At 25.2% G+C, this 22,553-nt stretch overlaps 1 protein-coding gene across 1 annotated transcript in view; it reads left to right on the top strand.

The window, feature by feature from the left end:
• Positions 1 to 4,831: 4,831 nt before the first annotated feature.
• Positions 4,832 to 22,553, top strand: part of LOC136071858 (mediator of RNA polymerase II transcription subunit 24-like) — a 69,367-nt gene continuing 51,645 nt past the window's right edge. Inside the window, exons 1-7 of the mRNA XM_065797378.1 lie at positions 4,832 to 5,063; positions 14,127 to 14,209; positions 14,357 to 14,395; positions 14,484 to 14,557; positions 14,712 to 14,814; positions 16,892 to 17,027; positions 20,209 to 20,356. Coding sequence (XP_065653450.1) covers positions 4,946 to 5,063; positions 14,127 to 14,209; positions 14,357 to 14,395; positions 14,484 to 14,557; positions 14,712 to 14,814; positions 16,892 to 17,027; positions 20,209 to 20,356 — 701 coding nt within the window. The 5' untranslated portion in view covers positions 4,832 to 4,945. The remainder of the gene's footprint in view (positions 5,064 to 14,126; positions 14,210 to 14,356; positions 14,396 to 14,483; positions 14,558 to 14,711; positions 14,815 to 16,891; positions 17,028 to 20,208; positions 20,357 to 22,553) is intronic.

Raw genomic sequence — 22,553 nt, 5'->3', positions numbered from 1 at the left:
CGTAAACGGTAATTTATATATTTGGCGGTGGCTTGGCGTTTTTGTTGTCAGAAGCGTAAACGGAAACTTGGTAATTTGGCTTAACACACAGCGTTAACCATAGTATAGCTAGCGTTAACCATAGTATATCTAGGTCCTTTTGAACAATCTGGAAATGAATTATATTCAGTCTGGAAATGAGATTATATTGATTATATTCAGTGATATATAGTGAATAATATATTGCAATTAATAAGATTCAGTAATTATTTTTGACAAATTAGATTCAGTGTGCCCAAGAGATTTATCTAGAAAAATTATGGACATTATTGTTCGCATGAGTCAGCTGTTCGGAAGACTCAGTAATTTGATTGATGCAAGTCGTAAACACCATAACAAAAGGAAAAAACCATTAAAAAAAAAATTGTTTTAATTTTTTCAATAGCGGTTTCTCTGTGACAAGACCTAATGGTCTTCTTTGAGTATCCGCGTTCTTTATATTTATTTTTATTCTTTATTTCTTAACGATATCTTGCCTTGTTAACTTTTCTTTTTTTTTAATATTATTTGTATCTGTATCATAAATATTGTAATAAAGAACAAAACAAAAAAAAAAAACAAAAAAAAGTTCCCTCTAACAAAAGATGCTCGACTAGAGCTGACGTTGCAGAGACACAGAAATGCTTATCAAATATAGATTTCTAATTTTTGAATAGTGTTTTATTGTCTACACTTTTTAATTAAATTCAAGGAATTTATTTCAAAATAGTTTGTCGAAATTATATTGTTTTAAAAAAATGATTTTTTCTATTATTTGCAAAAAAGGATTTATTTTTTTAGTGAAAGGCTTTTGATTCCAAGGTGTAACACTATTTTTAGTACATGTCATTGTGGTTTCTTTTGATGTTCTTGAGCAAATCTCTGATAGTTCAGTGATCAAACTATTAAAGAAGGATAGTTAAACAATTGCTTAATGATTCAAAGTTAGGTTTTATGAATAAAATTATTTAAAAAAAACTCTGTTAAAAATTTAAAATAAATAAAATAAATACAGTATAAATGTAAAAATACTTTATCGTAAATTAGAATTTAAATATAAGAAAAACTAATTTAATTCAAAAAACCTTTAAAATTCAGTTTTTAGTTTTAAGGAAAATTCACGTGTTAAAATCTTTTTTCAAGTTTTAAAATGTTTTGCTAATAAAAAACGTTAAAACAAATTATGCGACTTTATATATGGATATAATATTCCCCATTAAGAACTAGAATTAACAACTCTGTATAAAACAAAACTCAATTAATTATTGTATAAAGCTAGAGGTTGCCACAACAAGTGGTATCAAAGTTTCACATCGTCAGAAAGGTTAGGAACTAGGGGCTGTCCAAAAGGGACATCATCATTTTTTAGACAATTTTTGACCCCCTCCCCCTCCTTTGTCCTTTTTCCCAGACCCCTCTCTTTCTCTTTATTTTTATTAAGCGGCGTTCTCTTCTACCGCAATTACAGCCATTAGGGGTCGTCCATAAAGGACGTTATTCAAAATTTAATTACGAACCAGAAGTAGAAGTTTATTAGCTCCCTTCCGCAGAGATTTTCATTGAACATAAGGCGTTATCTTACTTTTAAAGTCTCTGTGCACAAGAGCCAACGTTCTCCTACTTCTTGCCATTAGTTAAACTTAAAGGGACGTCCTTTATGGATGACCCCTTAACTCTCATTTGCATTAGATGGCAATGCAAACAGGTCCAACTCGCAAAAGGGTATTTCGTATTCTAACGCAAATAGCCATTTGTTTAATAAAAATGGAAGAAGTAATGCTGACATTGCTTTGGGAGGGCTTGGGAGGCAAAGTACAAGTTACAATTCTTACAGATTCTCCGAGATAAACTTGATTGCATAGAGAGGGACAAAAAATATCGTAAGGAGAAAGTTCAAATGATTTTAATGATCGAGGAATAGTGTTCTTAATATTGGAGGCGATAAGAAAAAATACAGAAGGAAAACGATTTTTGCTGGTGATGTCTGAAATGGTTACAGCGGATTGAAATAGGTGGAGGCAGAAATTGACCTGGAATAACATGGAAATAAGAGCTCCTTTTCAAAAAATAACATCCGGGATTCTCACATTTTACACTTTGTGTGAAATATTGGCTAGTGCGCACATGAGAGGCCAACCATTCCTAGTCTTTAATAAGTGATGACGAGCATCGAGCTCTGTCTCGCCGCCAAGATCGAGAAACTCAACCACCGCTGGATCAAAGATTAAAGCACAGTTCTTTCCAGCAAAATCAAAATTCCTTTTCTCCAAAAGAAGATCCACTGTCCTACCTAAAGTATAGGTCGCATTGCAAATAATTAATTCATTAATTCCTTAAGTCTTGATATATATATATATATATATATATATATATATATATATATATATATATATATATATATATATATATATATATATATATGTATAGTATTTTAATAGAGAGTTGATATTAAAAATTAATTTGAATTCTTTGAGAGTCTAGATGAGTTCCATAATGATCATGAGAGAGAATCAATCCCGCTAAATCAACACTGCATACAACCACTGGTTTGACCAACTTGGTCAAAGGGTCTTTTGTAATGGAATCGAACTATACCAGAGTCAAAAATTGTTTAATGTCCAATTTGTGAGTATCCGCTATTGATGATGAATGCTTTCCAGATCGAACAGCAATATAAGTGGGACCAACATAGGAAACCACGTTAGGTTTTCCAAGCCCATCTGGTTTGATTTCAATGCCTGCGTAGAGAGATTAAATGAGCTTGTGTTTTGCGTCGATGATCCAAACATGATCAGGAAGAGAAACCCGATAGCTTTATTTTCTCGACTTATAAAACACACATCCTTGGGCCTAAAAAAGAGCAAACTTCTTCCTTACAGTTACTTTATAGTTACTTTACAAAATGGATCATCCACGTGACTTAAATGAAGATTGTTTTGGGCTCGCATCAACTCGATTGGGACCGTGTGGACGTGTCTCTTTTCTTCAAACAATTTATATAAAATACTTCTGCAAAGATGATAGCGTCACTTTTCGAGCTCAGCCCCAAGCTCATCCAACAATTTAGGCTCTTTATAAAATAATAAAAAAATTGTAATTGAATAAGTTTAGAGGCTAAAAAGTTATATTTAGGCATATTATAGTTCAGTAAATTTTTTTTTTACCTAAAGTTGTACTCTCACCCTATACACTTCAGATTGCCTCTTATCGTAGGCAGAAGATCCGTGTTAAGCAATTTGAATGACGACACGCAGTAGTTCAGATTGTTCTACTTCAATAGAAGGGCAAACAATTCTGTTACGTACATGTAACTTATACGTAACAGTGTAATAAGTAATTGTAATTGTGTAATAATTAATTGTAATAATAATAATTAATATATATATATATATATATATATATATATATATATATATATATATATATATATATATATATATATATATATATATATATATATATATATATATATATATATATATATATATACAGGGTGACCACAAAGTATCCGCACAGATAAAGAGCTTAATAAAAAGCATGTAGAAAGTATTTGGAACACAAATTTTATTTTAAAACATTTATTGAACTATAACAATTATGATTCAAAGATTGAATTCGAATTTTCCTCCATCAGCAAAATAACAGGCCTGTAGGCGTCTCGGGAATGCTTCGACGGTGGCGAGCAAGTAGGCAGGGTCCAGAGAATCCCAAGCTTTCAGTAGTGATTTTTTTAAACTTTCAATATTTTTATGCGGCTTTTGGCATGCCTTTCCTTCTAAGACGCTCCAGACTGAGAAATCCATCGGGTTAAGATCGGGGCTCGATGGCGGCCATTGAGAAAAGTTGATAAAATCAGGAAAAGTTGCCGCACAAAGGAGAAACGCGCACCATTCTAAAAAAACCAATTGAACATAGTTTACAAAGTATATAAAGTAAAGTATATAAAGTTTATGACATAATATTAACCAAAAACAACAAATAAATAAGAAAATACATAAGTGCTTTTATGCTTATATTTTCACAAGATGAAACCGTCTCGAGTGCGGATACTTTGTGGTCACCCTGTATATATATATATATATATATATATATATATATATATATATATATATATATATATATATATATATATATATATATATATATATATATATATATATATATATATATATATATATATATATATATATATATATATATATATATATATATATATATATATTAGTAGAAAATCACTTTACAAAAGTTTTTTTCATTTTATACTGTGTTTCATCAACAAAGATTCATCAGAAATGCAGATATCTTAGTTGATGAATTACAGTGTAAAATGAAAAAAATTTTTGTAAAGTGATTTTCTACTAATATATAATTGCTTTGTTCTTTTAAGAACATTGAGCGCTCTATTGTGTAGAATACATTTTAAAGTTGTTTAAATAAATAAATATATATATATATATATATATATATATATATATATATATATATATATATATATATATATATATATAAACAAAAATAAAATTTAAACAAATATTTTTTCTTATTAATACAAATTTTTTTTCTTTAATCACGATAAATAAAAATATTTCGTTCCCATACGTTGACTTCATAAAAACACATGTTTACATAGTTTTCTATGTTTTAAAAACTAAAATAAAATTTTATAACATGACGTCCTTTTCTGATGAACACCCCCTCTCTCTTGTCCTTTTCTTCATTTTTTATCTTGACCCCTTCCCCCCCCACCCAATGAGCATGACGTCCTTTGTGGATGGCCCCTCTACTGGTATAAAATGTTTTAATGTTTTAGCGCGGGGCTCATAAAAATTTTGAAAGCGGTTAGTTTTGATAATTTGAGAGGGGGGTTATAACATATGAACAACATAGTCTCACATGTTGCTTTTTAAATTTTAAAATCATAACAAAAATGGGCTCCGAAGTGAACAATGCTATGGTGATTATGATGCGGGAGAAGATATCCATTGTTGATTTACTTAGCTCTTCTAAAATTACCTCTAGTTTATTAAAGTCTCAAATGTTTATAGGTGAATAGTTATGATAACTTGATTTTTATTAAAAAATGGCAAATTAAGCATAATAATGTGTATAATGCAATCAGTCTTGATCGATCGATAATTAAGTTATTGTAGCAATTATTATATAAAGCCACCAGGCCTTTTTAAAATTTATTGCATTACTTATTAAATCATTGTTGCAAATATGTTTTACTAACCAATAAAAATCGTTTTACTTGAGATTTAGGTTTAAATAAATTGTCATTGGGGTGTCATTTGGGGTGTCATTTTCATCATTCTGTAAAATTTATATGGCTCTAAAATTTGTGGCATTGTTACTAAACCATGTAACATGTATTAATTAAACTATAAACTATTTTCTATGCAATCAACCCGCTTAATTTTTTATAACCATTTTTTTTTTTTTTTAATTCTTTTTATTATACTTTAATGCATATTCAATATTTCTATTTCCTTATAAAATACTATGCTTAAAAAATTCTGGTACATAACAAAACTCTCCAAGGACTTCTCCTTCTTTGACTTTTCTTTCCAAGTCGTTAAACTTCTCTCCATTTTCTTTCCTTCTTTTGACCTGTTATATTTTTTGTTATTGATATTATTTATGATTTTTATATTTTTTATTTTGCATTATTATTAATGATTATCACTATTATATATATAGATAAATATATAGTAAAATATATATCTGTATATAGTAAAATATATATGCAGATTATACTTTTTATATTACTGTATTTAATATTATTATTACTATTTATTACTATTATTGTTATTATTATTACTTATTATTATCATTATTATTATTATTATGCTATAATTTATACCATCATAGGTCATTACACGTCATCAGTTTATAAGTGTTTGTAAATGTCCCGCACGATTGTATATATATACAATTATTATTAAAGTGAAAATATATTGATTTGATTTGATTTGATTTGTCATACTGAAACAACAATAACACCAACAATATATTTACCAGTAAATATCATTGATTGGTTCACTATTTATAATATATTGTTAAATAGTAGATTCGCTCTCTTAATTCCTTTCCTGGCTAAAATGAAAATAGTGGTCTTGTAAATATTATAAGTTCATAATAAATAAGGATAATAAAATACACAAATATATATTTTTAAAATTTCTTTTTTGCACAATATAAATAGAACAATTGAGAAATAAGACAAATTTTTCCACTTATTAATAAAAACCTTTTTTTTTTCAAAAAATAAAATAACATTACATGTTTCCACTATTTTATAGACAACTTCAGTTGGGCTAAAAAAAATTTAATTTTATATACAAATATCCGGTAATAATATATAAATTGAAATTTTTTTTATTAATTACAACAAAATAAGCGATAGCAAAAAAAGTTACATTAAAAAAGATATTAAAATTACTTTTAATGTGTAATATATATATATATATATATTACATATTAAAAAGATATTAAATTACTTTTAATGTGTAATATATATATATATATATATATATATATATATATATATATATATATATATATATATATATATATATATATATATATATATATATATATATATATATATATATATATATATATGTATATATATATATATTACATATTAAAAAAGATATTAAATTACTTTTAATGTGTAATATATATATATATATATATGTATATATATATATATATATATATATATATATATATATATATATATATATATATATATATATATTACATATTAAAAAAGATATTAAATTACTTTTAATGTGTAATATATATATATATATATATATATATATATATATATATATATATATATATATATATATATATATATATATATATATATATTTAAAATGCGGTAGTGGTGTAGTGGTAAGAGCGCTCACTTTGTAAGCGAGAGGTTCGGAGTTCAACTCCCACCACGTCCTTGGAAGTACCGCGCTCAACTTAGTTTCTCCGCGCAGCGGCCTTGCTCGGCAAGGTTTGTGTTTTGGAGTTAAAGAGTTGAGAGAGGGTTGCACCACGAATAACAACTAAAAAATAAAAAACACAAAAAAATGAGTAGCCTCCTCGACTGTAGTGGCCCCCCTCGGGCCTTGGGGAGATGAATAATCTAAAATACATATATATATATATATATATATATATATATATATATATATATATATATATATATATATATTATGCATTGTAAATATATATATAGGGATAAATTGTATTGTGTATCCATAATTAAAAACTTTGATAATCTTATATTGCATTTTTTACATGGTTGTTACTAATCATTTATACTTGTTTTCTTACATCATTGATTGTGTTGTTTTATTTGTTGCTTTTAAGCATAGGATTTTTTGTTACGATCGTCACGACAAAAAAAAACAACAACATAAAAATGCTTGTAAAACTTTATATAAAAACTATGAAACTCAGCTTATAATAATATCGATATGTGCTGAATACACACACCAAATTATTTTTTTTTTACCATGCCATTCGCTGCATCAAGTCTGACAAAGTTGTTTTGTTCAGAAATGATAAAAAGTAAGCGTCACGACCGTAGATTTAATTTTTGAAAAAAGATTTTAATGCTGTAACATACTAAATTATAGTTTCTCACATTTCTGGAAAGTTTAAAGTCATTTCCATTTTTGGTTCATTTTTAATAGCTTAAAGAGTGTTAAATGTTACGACCGCCACTCTCGTGGAATTGCCCATATATATATATATATATATATATATATATATATATATATATATATATATATATATATATATATATATATATATATATATATATATATATATATATATATATATATATATATACATACGCATATATATAAATATTTTTTTATTTATATATATTATTATATTAATACATATATATATATATATATATATATATATATATATATATATATATATATATATATATATATACATACGCATATATATATTTTTTTATTTATATATATTATTATATATATATATATATATATATATATATATATATATATATATACATACGCATATATATATTTTCTTATTTATATATATTATTATATTAATATATATATATATATATATATATATATATATATACATACGCATATATATATTTTTTTATTTATATATATTATTATATTAATATATATATATATATATATATATATATATATATATATATATATATATATATATACATACATACGCATATATATATTTTTTTATTTATATATATTATTATATATATATATATATATATATATATATATATATATATATATATATATATACATACGCATATATATATATTTTTATTTATATATATTGTTATATTAATATATATATATATATATATATATATATATATATATATATATATATATATATATATATATATATATATATATATATATATATATATATATATATATATATATATATATATATATATATATATATATATATATATATATATATATATATATATATATATATATATATATATATATATATATATATATATATATATATATATATATATATATATATATATACAACGCGTAGATGTTGTCCAAAAGTTTTTTCCATATTTTGTTGACAAAAAGTAAAAGTTAAAATGCAAGACCTGAATTATTTATTTTTATTAATTGATAGACTGCCTGCCCCAACCAAACCCTCAGTCGATATAGCAACACTCCCTTGCGGGTCAGGCTAAAAGATAGTAGATGTAGCAGCACTCCCTTGCGGGTCAGGCTATTTGTCAGTCGATGTAGCAGCACTCCCTTGCGAGTCAGGCTATTTGTCAGTCGATGTAGCAGCACTCCCTTGCGAGTCAGACTATAAGATAGTCGATGTAGCAACACTGATTTACAGTAAAAAAAAAAAAAAAAAAACATTTTATTAAAAAAATTAAAAATAAAAATATTTTATTAAAAAATCAAAAAATTCTGGTCAATTAAATTTGCGTTTTTGTGGTTTTTTTAAAAAACGGTTTATTTGTAATTAAATTAATGGTTTTTACTTTCGTCCAACACGCAAATGTTGGACGAAAGTCAAAAGTAATTAAAAGTGACGTATGTGTTGGCGTAAGAATCACTTTTTTCCTTCCGCTCTTCCCAAAGACAACAAACTATAGATCTATATATATATATATATATATATATATATATATATATATATATATATATATATATATATATATATATATATATATATATATATATATATATATATATATATATATATATATATATATATATATATATATATATATATATATATATATATATATATATATATAGTTTATATACATATTTTTATATATATAAATATATATATATATATATATATATATATAATCAATTTTAAATGTAATATACAAAATAGAGTGCTCTTATATATAATATATAAACCTTTAATATTGGAGTAAACCATTATAGTTATGAATGGCATTATACTATTAATGAAACTGTTTGAAAAGTATGGTTTTAATCTGATTGTCTAATATGTGGTGATCTGTAAATTAATTATCAGAATTATGTGGTTGAAATTTAATTGTTTTTTAGTTGTTTATCAAGTAGAAAATTTTAAATGGGTAATTCAAATGACCCAGATCATGTCACCATCTCAGATTTTGCTGATTTTTATACAATTGAGAGTGATTAGTAAAATAAGAATTCTTTGTGATTTTTTAGCTGCTGGCTCCAAGAAGATTCTGAAATATAACTGCTTTACTTTTAGCAGATACTGGCTAGGCCCCTCTTGTCCCCTCAAAATTGCAACGATTATTCAAAGTTTTCAAGTCACATATTATGCAACAAGTTTTTAAGTAAAAAAATCAAATTTTTTTAAAGCTGTCATAACTTTAAAAATATTTGATTTTTTTACATAAAAATTTGTAACAGCTATATTCGGGGGTGACCAATCCAATGAAATGATCAAAAATGTAAAAAATTATTATTAAGTAGCTGTAATTATCAATTTAAATAAGTGTAGACAATTTTTTATATGCATGTTTTTAATGCTCAAGAGCCCATTTGGCTTTGATGATATCAAAAAAAAAATTATTACACATCATTCTATATTTATTGATCTTTCAAAAAATATACAGATTTAGATTTGCAAGTATATGGATTTCCATATATGAATAACAGCGCACAGTTCCCACTTTTTTGTTGCAAAATATTGTAATTAATTTTTCACTACCATCCAGACTAGTTGAAGCTCTGTAAATGAATGTGCATGTTAAAATTGCTTTCAGGGCCCCAAGACATTAGGGGGGACTTGGGCAAGTGTTCCACTTTTTTTGTATTAGAATCTTGTGATTTTTCCTAACCTTTCAGACAAACTCTAAAGATATATATAATAATTAGTAAAATCTAAAATTGTTTTCAAAAATTAAAGTTACAAATTATGTTGGTAATTGGAACCCAACATTTATCTGCTCTAGATGGTCAGAAAAGTTTGTTAAAAAGACTGTACGAGTGCATAAATTTTACCATAACATCTTGCTCAATATTGTTAGTTTCATTTATCATACCAATCCAATGAAATGTATAATATGTGCACAGAACAAATTCACCAAATTTAATGTATTAATGTTAGTTTTCTTTGTATTGATGTTACTTTGCTGATTAGGTTAAGTACTTTAAATATCAGGAAAAAAAAACATGCCTGTTATATTATATTGGTGATAGCTCCTAATTTCAGGAATTGTTCTACTTAGCTGAAGACAATTTTTCAAAGTGTTTCAATTCTGTCAGTCCTTCTTTTTCAATTTTGAAAAAAAAAATCCCTTGATGTTTTTTGTACAGCAATCGAGCTTTAAAATTGCAATTCATTTTATTACAGTTCAATATCTAGTCATTTATGGGCCTTTGTTGACTTGTATTTGCAGTTAATCGTTTTACAGTGCCACCAATACCATCACATGGTGACTTACCATAACTTGTAGCAAAAATGTCTAATCTGCATCGATGTCAAAATCATCTTTATTGAGGCAAATATTGTAAAAGTTTTGGTGGTTTTTATACTGTGCAGCACAATCATCTGAAAAATAAAGAATCTTTGAAACATTCGGATGATTTTCTTTTTAATAATTAATTATTTGTGTCTGAACGTCATACACAAAACCAATGTCATGCTCATTATCTTCTGACATGAAGCAAAACGATTTTTCTTTAAGCTGGTCATTTTTGTTTAATAAATAGAGGACAACGGGTGTAACATGCATTGACTTTGGAACCAATGATACTTTCAATTCCATCTTGAATCACAAATGTGTAGTTTTCTGCAAAATCACCTAAGACAATACAGCAGTCTTTTGCCAAATTTTCCTTTTGTTGTCTTAGGTATCTTGCTTGACATTTCGCAATGTAAGAATGAGCTAGTTTATTACTTCTGATAACATTTTGTTCATTAACATCCATTTGTATTCTTCAATTGTTGTTGTCTGATAGATCACTGTTATTCTGTCTGTTTTCTTTTCAATTTGTTTTTGTTAAGTTTTAAATTATACAATGTAAAGTTCTGTTAAAATCATTATTTTAGACGGATGACTGTTTTTAATCCATATACTTGGAAATCAAAAATCTTACAAACATTTATACTTTCTTAAAACCATTTAAGAAAGATAGTTTAATACAAAATGACCAAAAACAAAATGGAACAAATTGTAAACAAAAAAAAATTTATGAAGACAATATTTTCAACATTACTTTTACATTATAAAAAATGCAAAAAAAAATTTTTTTTTGAGAAAAGTGGGACATAACCCCCAGCCTTAAGGACCCTCTGGTCATCTACCCTGGAAACAATTTTAACACACATTCATCAGGACTACACAAATGCTGAAAGTTTAAGAGCTCCAGTTTGTCTAGAACATAGTTAAAAATCTATCACAAGATTCCGCTACAAAAAAGTGATCAGTGAGCAAAATTTGATATTTTATCAAATTTTAAATTGTATTTCTTGTACCATGGACAGTATGTAATAAGGTGGGTTACTTTTTAAAAATTTTTGAGTTTAAAACTTAGCTGGCCATTTTTCTTTATTCTTCGACCATATGATACTGAGAATTGATTTTCTTTATTTTTACATTCAATGTTTGCAAGTATTTTTGTACTTAAAAATATTAGTTTAATTATAAATACATCATTTACATTTGTTTTTGCAAACTGCTTTAATAGTATTCCTATCTAAACAATTCTATAAATTAAAGTTACTCTATGGTATATTAAAATTAGACCATAAACTACCACATTACATTTTTTAAAGTCTTTAAAATATTATCTACCTATAACAAAGCGTTAAAACATAAAAAAAAAGTTTAATTTTTGATTAGAGCTTTTTCAGCAAATCTTTCCTTGAATGGCATTCAGGCATTGAAGCCCTGGTGACCTCTTATACATTGTGTTTAATAAATTGACTATAAACAGGAAAATTTCGTACAATCATTGGATTGTCATTAAGTCGTATAAGGTCTTACTTCATTAAACAACAAATAAGAACTGGTTCACTGATATTTTCTGTTTCTCAATTTATTAAATCCCTCAGATTGCTTGCTTTAGTATTTAACGTTGGTTTTTTTTTTGTTTTGACATTTTCCGTCACCTGTTTTTATTTTTTCTTATATCAATGATTTTCATCACTGCAAATCTTCTTTCTTGTTTATCTGAACTACGCATAATAGTCTGAAGAATTCATTCACTGGGTGTATTTCAGGCAGATGAGCAGACATATGGTAATACAATATCCTCCACACATTTCTTCTGGTTAATCAAAGTCAGCTGTTTAAGGACTATTAATCCAGTTATTATTTATCTAAAATCAACAAATGTGCAAATTCGGATAGATAATAAAATAAATTTAAAATATAAATTATAGTTTTTAACTAAAATAGTTTCTAACTTTGTATTTATTATTTATTTACTAAACTAAGAATATTAGCTTAATTTTAAACCACATAACAGAGTAAACTCTTGTGATCAACTCTGCTAGTAGTTTTAAGTTGTGTATTTTTTTAACCCATGCTCAAAGCACCAGATTCAAAAAAGTTTTTTTTCGAGATTCAACTATCTTGAATGATTGTGCAAGTCAATTTGAATATCTTTTAAATCATGAGGAAAAATACCTAATGTTACTGCATTATATATTTTGTACAAATACTTCTGATCTGTAGTTAAGGAATCTACAACTTCTTTCTTAGATGAATTAGATCAACAGCAATATCAAGCTGAGGGATGTTTTTGCAAATAGGAAGAAATGTTGCTTTGTTAATAAGTTTTCCTACTTGTTTTGTTGCATTTGTTGTCATATGTTATACGAAATTTATAAAATTTTTTATTAAATTTGTTTTAAACACTTAAAAATTTATACACAATTCAGAATTTTTTATAAATAACTATATAAATAGTTTATAAATAAGTAACAGTTATATAAATAATTTATAAAAAAAATTGTCAATTTTGTAACCATTTATATTTGGTTTTCTTATATAATATTATATAATTCTTATAACTATATATTTGTATAAAAAATTTATATTTTTTAAAATAAAAAGCCAAAACTTTAAACAGTAAACATACAGAAATATGTTTAATTTTTTTTATTACTTGTAATATATTGATATGTTACCATTTACTTGTATTTTTCAAAATTCTGTAAATCCAAAAGTACTTAATGTTTTTTTTAGCATTCTTTTAATTGGACTGAAATTTTAATTAATCTGTGTGCAATAAAATCTCACAAAGAGATGTTAAATCTTTTTATGAGATTTTATCAAACAGTTCAAGATTTTATGCATTTGAATAAGTATGTGTGTGTGGAAATTTTTAGCCCTCTCATCTATTTTCATATAATTTTTAAAAAAGAACAGTATGTATATTTAGATTCTTTTATATAAAAATATAAAATATTATAATATTTTATGAGATTTTATAATGTTTTATTAGGTATTTTCTTAATTATTGTTTCTTATAGTTAAAGTAAATACTTTTTAAAGTGTAAAAGTATAAAATTATATAGAAATATATAGAAATATATAAATAAATATTAAATTTTTTTTTTAGAACATCTAATTCATTTTACATTCATTGGCAGCACAAAAAATACACAATTCTTAAATTATTTAAATGAAGGCATATCACTTCAGGTTTTTTTTATTTCATTAACAAGAAAATTTTTTTTAAATGTTTTCTCAAATCTATTTTATTAGTATATTTTTTAGTTGTTATTGTAGAAGCAGGCGATCCTTTAAAATTGTTTGTTTACTAATAAATTTTAATTTTCTTTTGTTAAGGTTTTTCAACCAATGATTGTAACTGAGCGTATTCTAAAAGTAAGCAGTTTGTGTGATTTTTTTTAATTTTTCTATTTTTGAACCCATATTTTGAAATTTTTGATCTACATATGAATTTTCTTCTTAGCTTTCACTTGGAACTTCAATCATTTCCTTTAGTGGTGCAATAGATGTTTTGAAAAAGTGTATAAACGTCTCTGTGTAAGTTGAATGTAAATGCTCTTTCCATTCATTGTTCATTCATTTATTCTTAACCATTGTTATAATCAAATTATGATACAGTTACAGATACTTTTTATAAAAACAAGTGAGAATGTTTCACAGCTTGCTCTATAAAATGTATCTTTATTTTTAGTAATTCAAGTAGTGGTTCAAAGTCAAATATTTGCAAACTTATATCCAGTGTAGTAGTCTGGCTGTTTGAGAACACTATTGACACATTTAAGCTGATGAATGATGTAGGAGATTTTATTAATTTATTTTGAAAATTTGATTTTATTACTATATTATACTTTGTATTACATATGTGTGTATATATATATATTTTAATTATGTTATTTAGGTGCCCCAAGAAGACCTTACGGTCTTGTCACAGAGCACTGCCGAGGTGCATTTAACTAGGAAGTTCACACCCCCTTCCTTACCCTGACGCGAATATATGTCCAAAGTTCGTTTCGAACCTGGATCTCCTGCTTCTAATGCAAGCACTCTAGCCACTGCACCACGGCCGCACAATATATATATATATATATATATATATATATATATATATATATATATATATATATATATATATATATATATATATATATATACACAGTAGTGTACCCTATGGTTTTTTCCCGGTCGCCCTGCAGGCGACTGAAACTAGTTTTTATTTCTCATTTGAATCATCCGCTATGATAATTAGTAGTCCAGTGTAAAAGTTTTAATTTTTATTTTTTCTTGGGTGAAAATACTGAAGAAAATTTAAACGTCGAACAACTAAAATATGTCTAATAAGGTTTGTTTAAAAGTAAATTAATTAATTTATTGTGTTTTATCTGTATTGTTTTATTTCTTTTTGTCATAATGTTCATAACAATCTTTATGTGAAGCGAAAAGGTTAAAAGCCAAAACTGTAAAGAAATGTTTTAAATATGGAAAAATATTATATTATTCTCTCTGAATCTTCAATCAAATTTAATATAGTTGAATGTTTAAAACGTTTTTTTAATTTTTTAAACATTTTTCATTATAAATTGGAAATTTATAATGAAAAATGTTTGAAAATTTTAAAAAAATTTTTAAAATGTTTAAAAATCTTTTTTTTTAAGAAAAAAAAAAGAATTTCCATGTGCATCGTTAATTTCATTCTAATAACGATTTTTTATGTGCATCTTAATGTTTTTTATTTTGTTAATTTTGTTTGACAAAGTCAAAATAATTTTTTTTTTTACAAATGAAAAACAAAAGAGATTCAGTGTTATTAAAGATTAAACTGCCCATTCACGTGGTTCAAAATGTGACTATAAGGTTTGAAATATGATACAATAGCATTTGGAAATTAAAGAAAATGTAGTTTTAAAACTAATTTTAAAATTTTTTTAAAACACATTTTTTAAATTGTGAAGAAATGTGCTTCAAAATGCAACAACAATTGTTAAAAAAGCAATACAGCCACACTTCGAAGTACTAAATCGCGTGTCGACTTCTATTGATTAAGTTTAGTGAAATTATATAATGCACCGTAGTGTACTCATTGTTAAACTACTTTAAATGCTTTTTAAAGTTTTCTTTAGAATAATCGCAAGGAATAAAATATTCATAGATCAAAAGAAGGTTTTATTAATAAACACACTTTTGTAAGTAACAAACTGCTGGTTATCCTGCCGGGCTACTAACAGGCATTTTTTTAAAAATTTTTGTTGCCCTTGGAAAAAAGGAGTTGCTCTTTGCCACCAGACAACCACTAGGGTACACCCCTAATATAATATATATATATATATATATATATATATATATATATATATATATATATATATATATATATATATATATATATATATATGTATATATATATATATATATATATATATATATATATATATATATATATATATATATATATATATATATATATATATATATATATATATATATATATATATATATATATACACACTAAAACAAAAAGGTAGTAATTTCTACCTTAGGGTAGGATATGTGATATACCCTTAGTAAGGTATAATTTTCTACCTTTTAGGGTAGAAAGTTATGTTAAAAACAATTATTTGTCATACAATTTTCTAACTTAAAGGTATAATTTTCAACCTTATATGGTAGAAAATTATACCTTACTAAGGGTATATCACATATCCTACCTTAACTAAAAATTTCTACCTTTATTTTTTAGTGTGTATATATATATATATATATATATATATATATATATATATATATATATATATATATATATATATATATATATATATATATATATATATATATATATATATATATATATATATATATATATAATTTCTATTTTATCAGTGCATTGAGGAAAAAAACTTTACTGATCCCCAAACTTGTATGTCTGTTATTGCAAAAGCCCATGGTTTTCTAGAAAAGCTTATATGCACCAAAGAATATGAAGATATGAATGTACTGGGTAAATCTCTTCTTTCTGGTAAGATTTTAAAAATAATATTTTATATCATTTTTATAAGATTATAAAAATAATAAAAAAGGAAGTTGTTTTTTTAATGAAAATATTTTTTTCAAAATACTGTTTTGATTTGTTATAAATAAATAAAAAAGCAAAAAAATTAAAACAATTTTCTTATTTTTAATGAAAAATAATAAAATAGAAAAGTATACTATTGATGTCTGCTCGATAAATGTCTGCTCAATAGATGGTTTGTAGAGATTTGTACCAAATAAAATTAGGTGTTCAATTGTTGACATTTTATTTCATTTTTCTATGATATATCTAACATCTAAAACTATAAAAATGTTCCTAACTTTTAGAAACACCTAGCATAATTACTATTAGTTAATAATATTTTCAATCAAGTTTTCAAAAAAATGGTAATGGGTAAAGTAAAGTTAAAAGTTTCTAAGAAATTTGTTGATAAAAGGTAAAAAAATAAAGTTGATAAAGATAATTCATACACTTGTAAATTATTTCCAAAAGTTTCATTTTTTTTCGAGGAGATACACACGAGCTTACAAACGAGCAATGCTGAATGATTTAAGTTGACTTGAGTTGAAAAAAAGCCTCAATAAAAAACGGCCTAAAAATCTACTGTTTGCACTAAAACAATGAAATATTTACAAAATGGAAGTTGGAATCATAGAATCATGCTAGTTTCTGTTTTTATTTAATAAAGTGTACAATAATAAATAATATGGATTTTTGATTTACTAGACTATTTTTTCATATATACATACCTTTAGATACATAGATCTTAAAGTGGATGTTAACCATTGCAGCAAAATCAGTAATATTATCAAATCAGAAAAGTATTTTGGAACAGTAAAAAAACTTGAAATCAGAATAATACTTTGGAATGGAGGGAGTATTTAATTTGGTGCTTTTTATAAATAATATATCTTTAAAGTTGCTTTAGCAATAAATTTATAGATTTATAGTAATTCAAAATTTAAATTTATTTTCGTTACTTAATAGTAAACCTTTTTAATAATGGTTCAGTTAAATGAGATAAGTGGATGAATAAAGTTAGGAAATAATAAAGTCAGGAATGAATGAAAGATGCCAACTTTGCAATGGACTGTATATATAATTTCTATGAAAAATTGTTAGTGAAAGATAGTTCAGGAAAGTAATGACTCATTAAGAGTGTTATCATTTATTAATATAGAAATATCAAGGGTATTATGATAGTTCTTAGCAGTAAAAAAATTTTGTTTACGTTAAAATTTACTAGGGACTTCAAGCACCAAGTTGTCACAAAAGAGAGATCAGATTCAAGATTGCCTGTTCTTAGAGATTAAAAAGTGATTACTTATCAAAACTTTATTTTTATATATTTGTGGTTCATCAGCAAATAGAGTCACTTAGTAGATTATTATTTAAAAGAACATTGATGTAGATGAGGAGCATAGAACCAATTATGGAACCTTGTAGTACCCCTTACAATACTGAAAATTAAATAGTGTCTGAGTTTTGTTGATTAAAGACTCAAAGACCTTGCTAATAATAGAGAGATTACTGATTGGATGATAGTTAACGATAAGGGTTAAAGATAGTTTTTAAAAATTGGAACCACAGTTGCCATTTTCCAGCAGGCAGGAAAACAAGATTAAATCAAGCACTTGTTAGTAGTTTAGAAAGAATTTAAGAGAGGTCTGGAAAATATTTTTGTTAGACTAATAAGAATGTTTTCTGGACCGCAAAATGTAAAAGAATTTAATTAAGAATTAAAGAAGCAAAGTAAGCCGGAATGATTCAGATGTCCAACAATGGGTTAACCTCTTTAACTGGAATGGCAGAAAGAGTATGGCCATTAAATTTAAGAATCGAATTTGAGGAAAAATTCTTTGCAAATAGTTCTACCTTATATACCTTAAATTAGCTTCACAAAATGCAAGTAGGTCTTTGCTAGCCTTTGCTTAGAAAAGCAGATCAGTAGAATATGAGGCAGATTTTAATGGATTACATGTTACTTATAGCAGGATCATGATAATCTTAATCATGATCTAACCTTATTGTTTATTAATTAATAGTTTGTTTATTAATTAATAGTTTGTTTATTAATTAATAGTTTGTTTATTAAGTTATTTTAAATTGTTTATTCAATTAACATGTAGTCTAAAAGCAGTTGATGAATTTAACTTTATTAACAAGTTATTATGTTTGTTAGGAATTGGTATATTTAAGATAGTATAATAAGGTTTGTAGAGTACTTCAATGCTGAGCATAATATAGGTATACAGGTTGCACTTTTATGTGATCTTAATAGTAAAATATTTAAAACAAACTCTAACAAGGAGCAGACTGCTGTTACTTATAATGTGGTAATGTAAGTCTTGCTAGTTAACTTTTAGATCCTTGTTGAGCTAGGTCAAGAATAGATAAATTTGAATAAAACTTGCTATTCAAATTTATACATTCTTGATCTAGCCCAACAAGGATCTTATCTTACCAAATTTAAACTATTTTATCTTTTGTACACATTTTTTACATTATTGACTACTTTACTCCTTACCAGGCTTGTTAAGCCATGATTTTTTCCTTAGCTTGTCTTTTGATTCTAGAGTGTTTAAATACTATTTCCTTATGGCATTACTTTTTAAACTTTATTCAAATAAAGAAAAACAAAAATAAAGAACAATAGCAGAGTAAGTTATCCTATTTTGCGTCAAAATTTAGCAAAATTAATTTATTTTTGATGAAAAAAAAATTTAGGAACTTTTAAATTAAGATTTAAAGTGATGCAACTCCAAAGATCTTTTTCCATGCAAAGATTTTATTAAACAAAAATATTGCTTACAATAAGTTTTAAATTAGGCCTGACATCATGTGACTTTTATTATTAGAAGTTTGCACTTAAAAAAGTAGGATGCTCAAAAGTGTACCAAGTGTATTAATACTTTGTTACAGAATAGCCTTTTATTTAGTTGCAGTTTTACATAGAGACATAGTTAAGAAAATACAACACTGATATCTTTCAAGGATGAGACATTTGTTTCTTTTCCCTATCCCTATGTGTATATGATGAAGTTAATAATTTGAAATTAAAAAACAAATTTTTATGATTGTAATGTTTTTTTTTAAGTTTATTAAATATTTATTTTTTATATTTATTGTGTAAACTGCATTATATTTTTTGAAACAAATTATTTAGGTAAAGATTTATCCGCATTGCAATCACATATGCAAAGTTTTTTTTCTATGCAGTTTGATAAAATGAAGTCACAGAATATGCTGATCTCACATTCTCTTTACGCAGAGCTGGAACGTTATCTTAATGAACTCATTAAGTTGGCATCACGGTGAATTTTTTATTTTCTTTATTTCTAATAAAAAATTAATTTTTTTGTTTTAATAAGAAAATCTATTTAAATCAAAGTAACTTTAATCTCATAACTTGCAAAATAGTAAAATTTAGATAAAGTTTGTAAAAGTCATGAATGAAAGTAAAGTAAAGCAACAAGTTAAAAAAAAAATTTTAAGTGAATATACCAATACATATTCAATCAAATCTAAAAGACTTGTGCAATGCCATTTTGCAATTCCAGTATCTAATATTTATATATTGTAACGATTGCTACAAAAGCAATTCCTTTTGAATAATTATTTATAATAGAAAGGTATAAGTAATAAGACCATATGAATTGTTTCATCATATGTAAATGGCATAAAACTTTGTTGGATTAAAGTTCCTTACATGTGTAAACGTTGCAGTTATAAAAGCCTTTTAAAACAGGTTACTACAGTTCTTTGCTCATTGTTATCATTATTGTTTAAAATTGTGGTTAATAAAAACTCAGTAATATTTAAGTATTAGGGCTGTTGTAAATAATCATTTTGAAGAGTTTTTGATTAGCGATGTTTTTTAAATTACACATTAAATAACATTAAGTTTTTTATTTTATATAAATTTATTTTGGTTTAAAGTTATAAAATATTTCAATATAATTAATAAGGTTATAATATTATGTCTAAGAACGGTAAAAAATTTTAATTTTTAAAATTGAAGAAAACATAATAAGTTTGATTAGTACTTCATTAACATAAAAAAAAAGCTTAACGTAAAAACATAAAAATTAAAAAATAAGTGAATTCAAAACAGTTATTTAATGTCCATTGTGTTTCTATAAAAGATATGATTGAATATGGTTATAAAAAGTCCTACTGCACTAAAATATCTTTCTACTTCAGTTGACAATGGTGGAATAGTAAGCAAAGCATTGTACATTTGTTAAATAAATGATTTGCTCTTCTTTAATTTATTTTTTTGAAAATACTAATTTCTTTTTCAATTGATGAATTGTTATTTTGAAAAGTTACTACTGTTGAAAGATTGGTATTTTCTTTGATAAAATGCAATTCAATTCTCCTTTTTTTTGTAACGTTTTCTGTACATACATATGTGGCCTCATCCTCTTGATTTAAACTAGTTTCACATTCTCATCAATGAGAAATAAACAATGAACAATTTCTTTAATTGTTAGAGCAAGTTCATTTCTTGTTGATTGTTTTAATATTGCATTTTTTTGTGAAAGTGTTTTTTGGTAAGTGTTGAAATATTCTAAATGCTCTAACAAGCCTTCTATATAAAGAATTCTACATTCAAATATTGTTTTATTTACTGTTTCCTAGAATTTTTTACCAGTCTCACTTGATTGTGTTTTCAATTTAATATATAAAAAAAAGCATTAATTATATTGCAATCTCGCCCTCCCAAAGCAAGTAAATTTACCTCAATGATTTTTATTAATTATACAATTTCCTTAATATGCTCAATTTCACAATGTGTTGGATATAAATGAATAACTGACAAATTTATTAGTATTGGTTTTATTATTTCTTTTGATTCCAACCGCTTCAGCATTGCAAACATTGAGATACAGTGTGTGTGTATATTAATTTTCATGATACTCTCTTTGCAGAAAATCATTTTTTACAGATGGTTTTCTAAAAAGGCAAGCTATTTTTCTAACTTTTTTTATCAATGATGAAAATATTGAACAAATTTGATTTTGTAATCAGAAAGAGCTACTTCAAGCCAACTTTGTCCTTCGCTTGGTGTAAAATCTTCCTGATAACTTATTGAAGAGTTCTTTTTCAAAATCTTTGTCATCAGGTTCTACTAAATCTGTATACTTAGCATATAAAACATCTAACACAGCCAAAACACAGATCAACACAGATGTATGTCATGACAAATTTGATGATAAATACCCATCAATCCTACAATTTCTTTCATTACTGATGATCCATCTGTTATAACAGCGATTATGTGGTTTTTGAGCTGTAAACTAAATTCCTCTAGTTTTTTTAATAACAATTTCAACAGCCTTGGTAGATGGCATTGTGTCTTTTACTCTTATCATACCAAGACTATTCTTGTTTCTATTTTTCATATCAATATTGATATTGATACACATATAACGTCTATTTTTCTTGGAGCTCCACTTGTCTAATGATAATGAAAATCTTTCACCATTCTCAATTCTTTTTTTTAAA

Source organism: Hydra vulgaris, chromosome 05 (assembly GCF_038396675.1).
Source record: "Hydra vulgaris chromosome 05, alternate assembly HydraT2T_AEP".
In the NCBI taxonomy this organism is placed as follows: domain Eukaryota; kingdom Metazoa; phylum Cnidaria; class Hydrozoa; order Anthoathecata; family Hydridae; genus Hydra; species Hydra vulgaris.
Note: the sequence above shows the minus strand (reverse complement) of the source record. Positions and strands in the feature narration are given on the sequence as shown.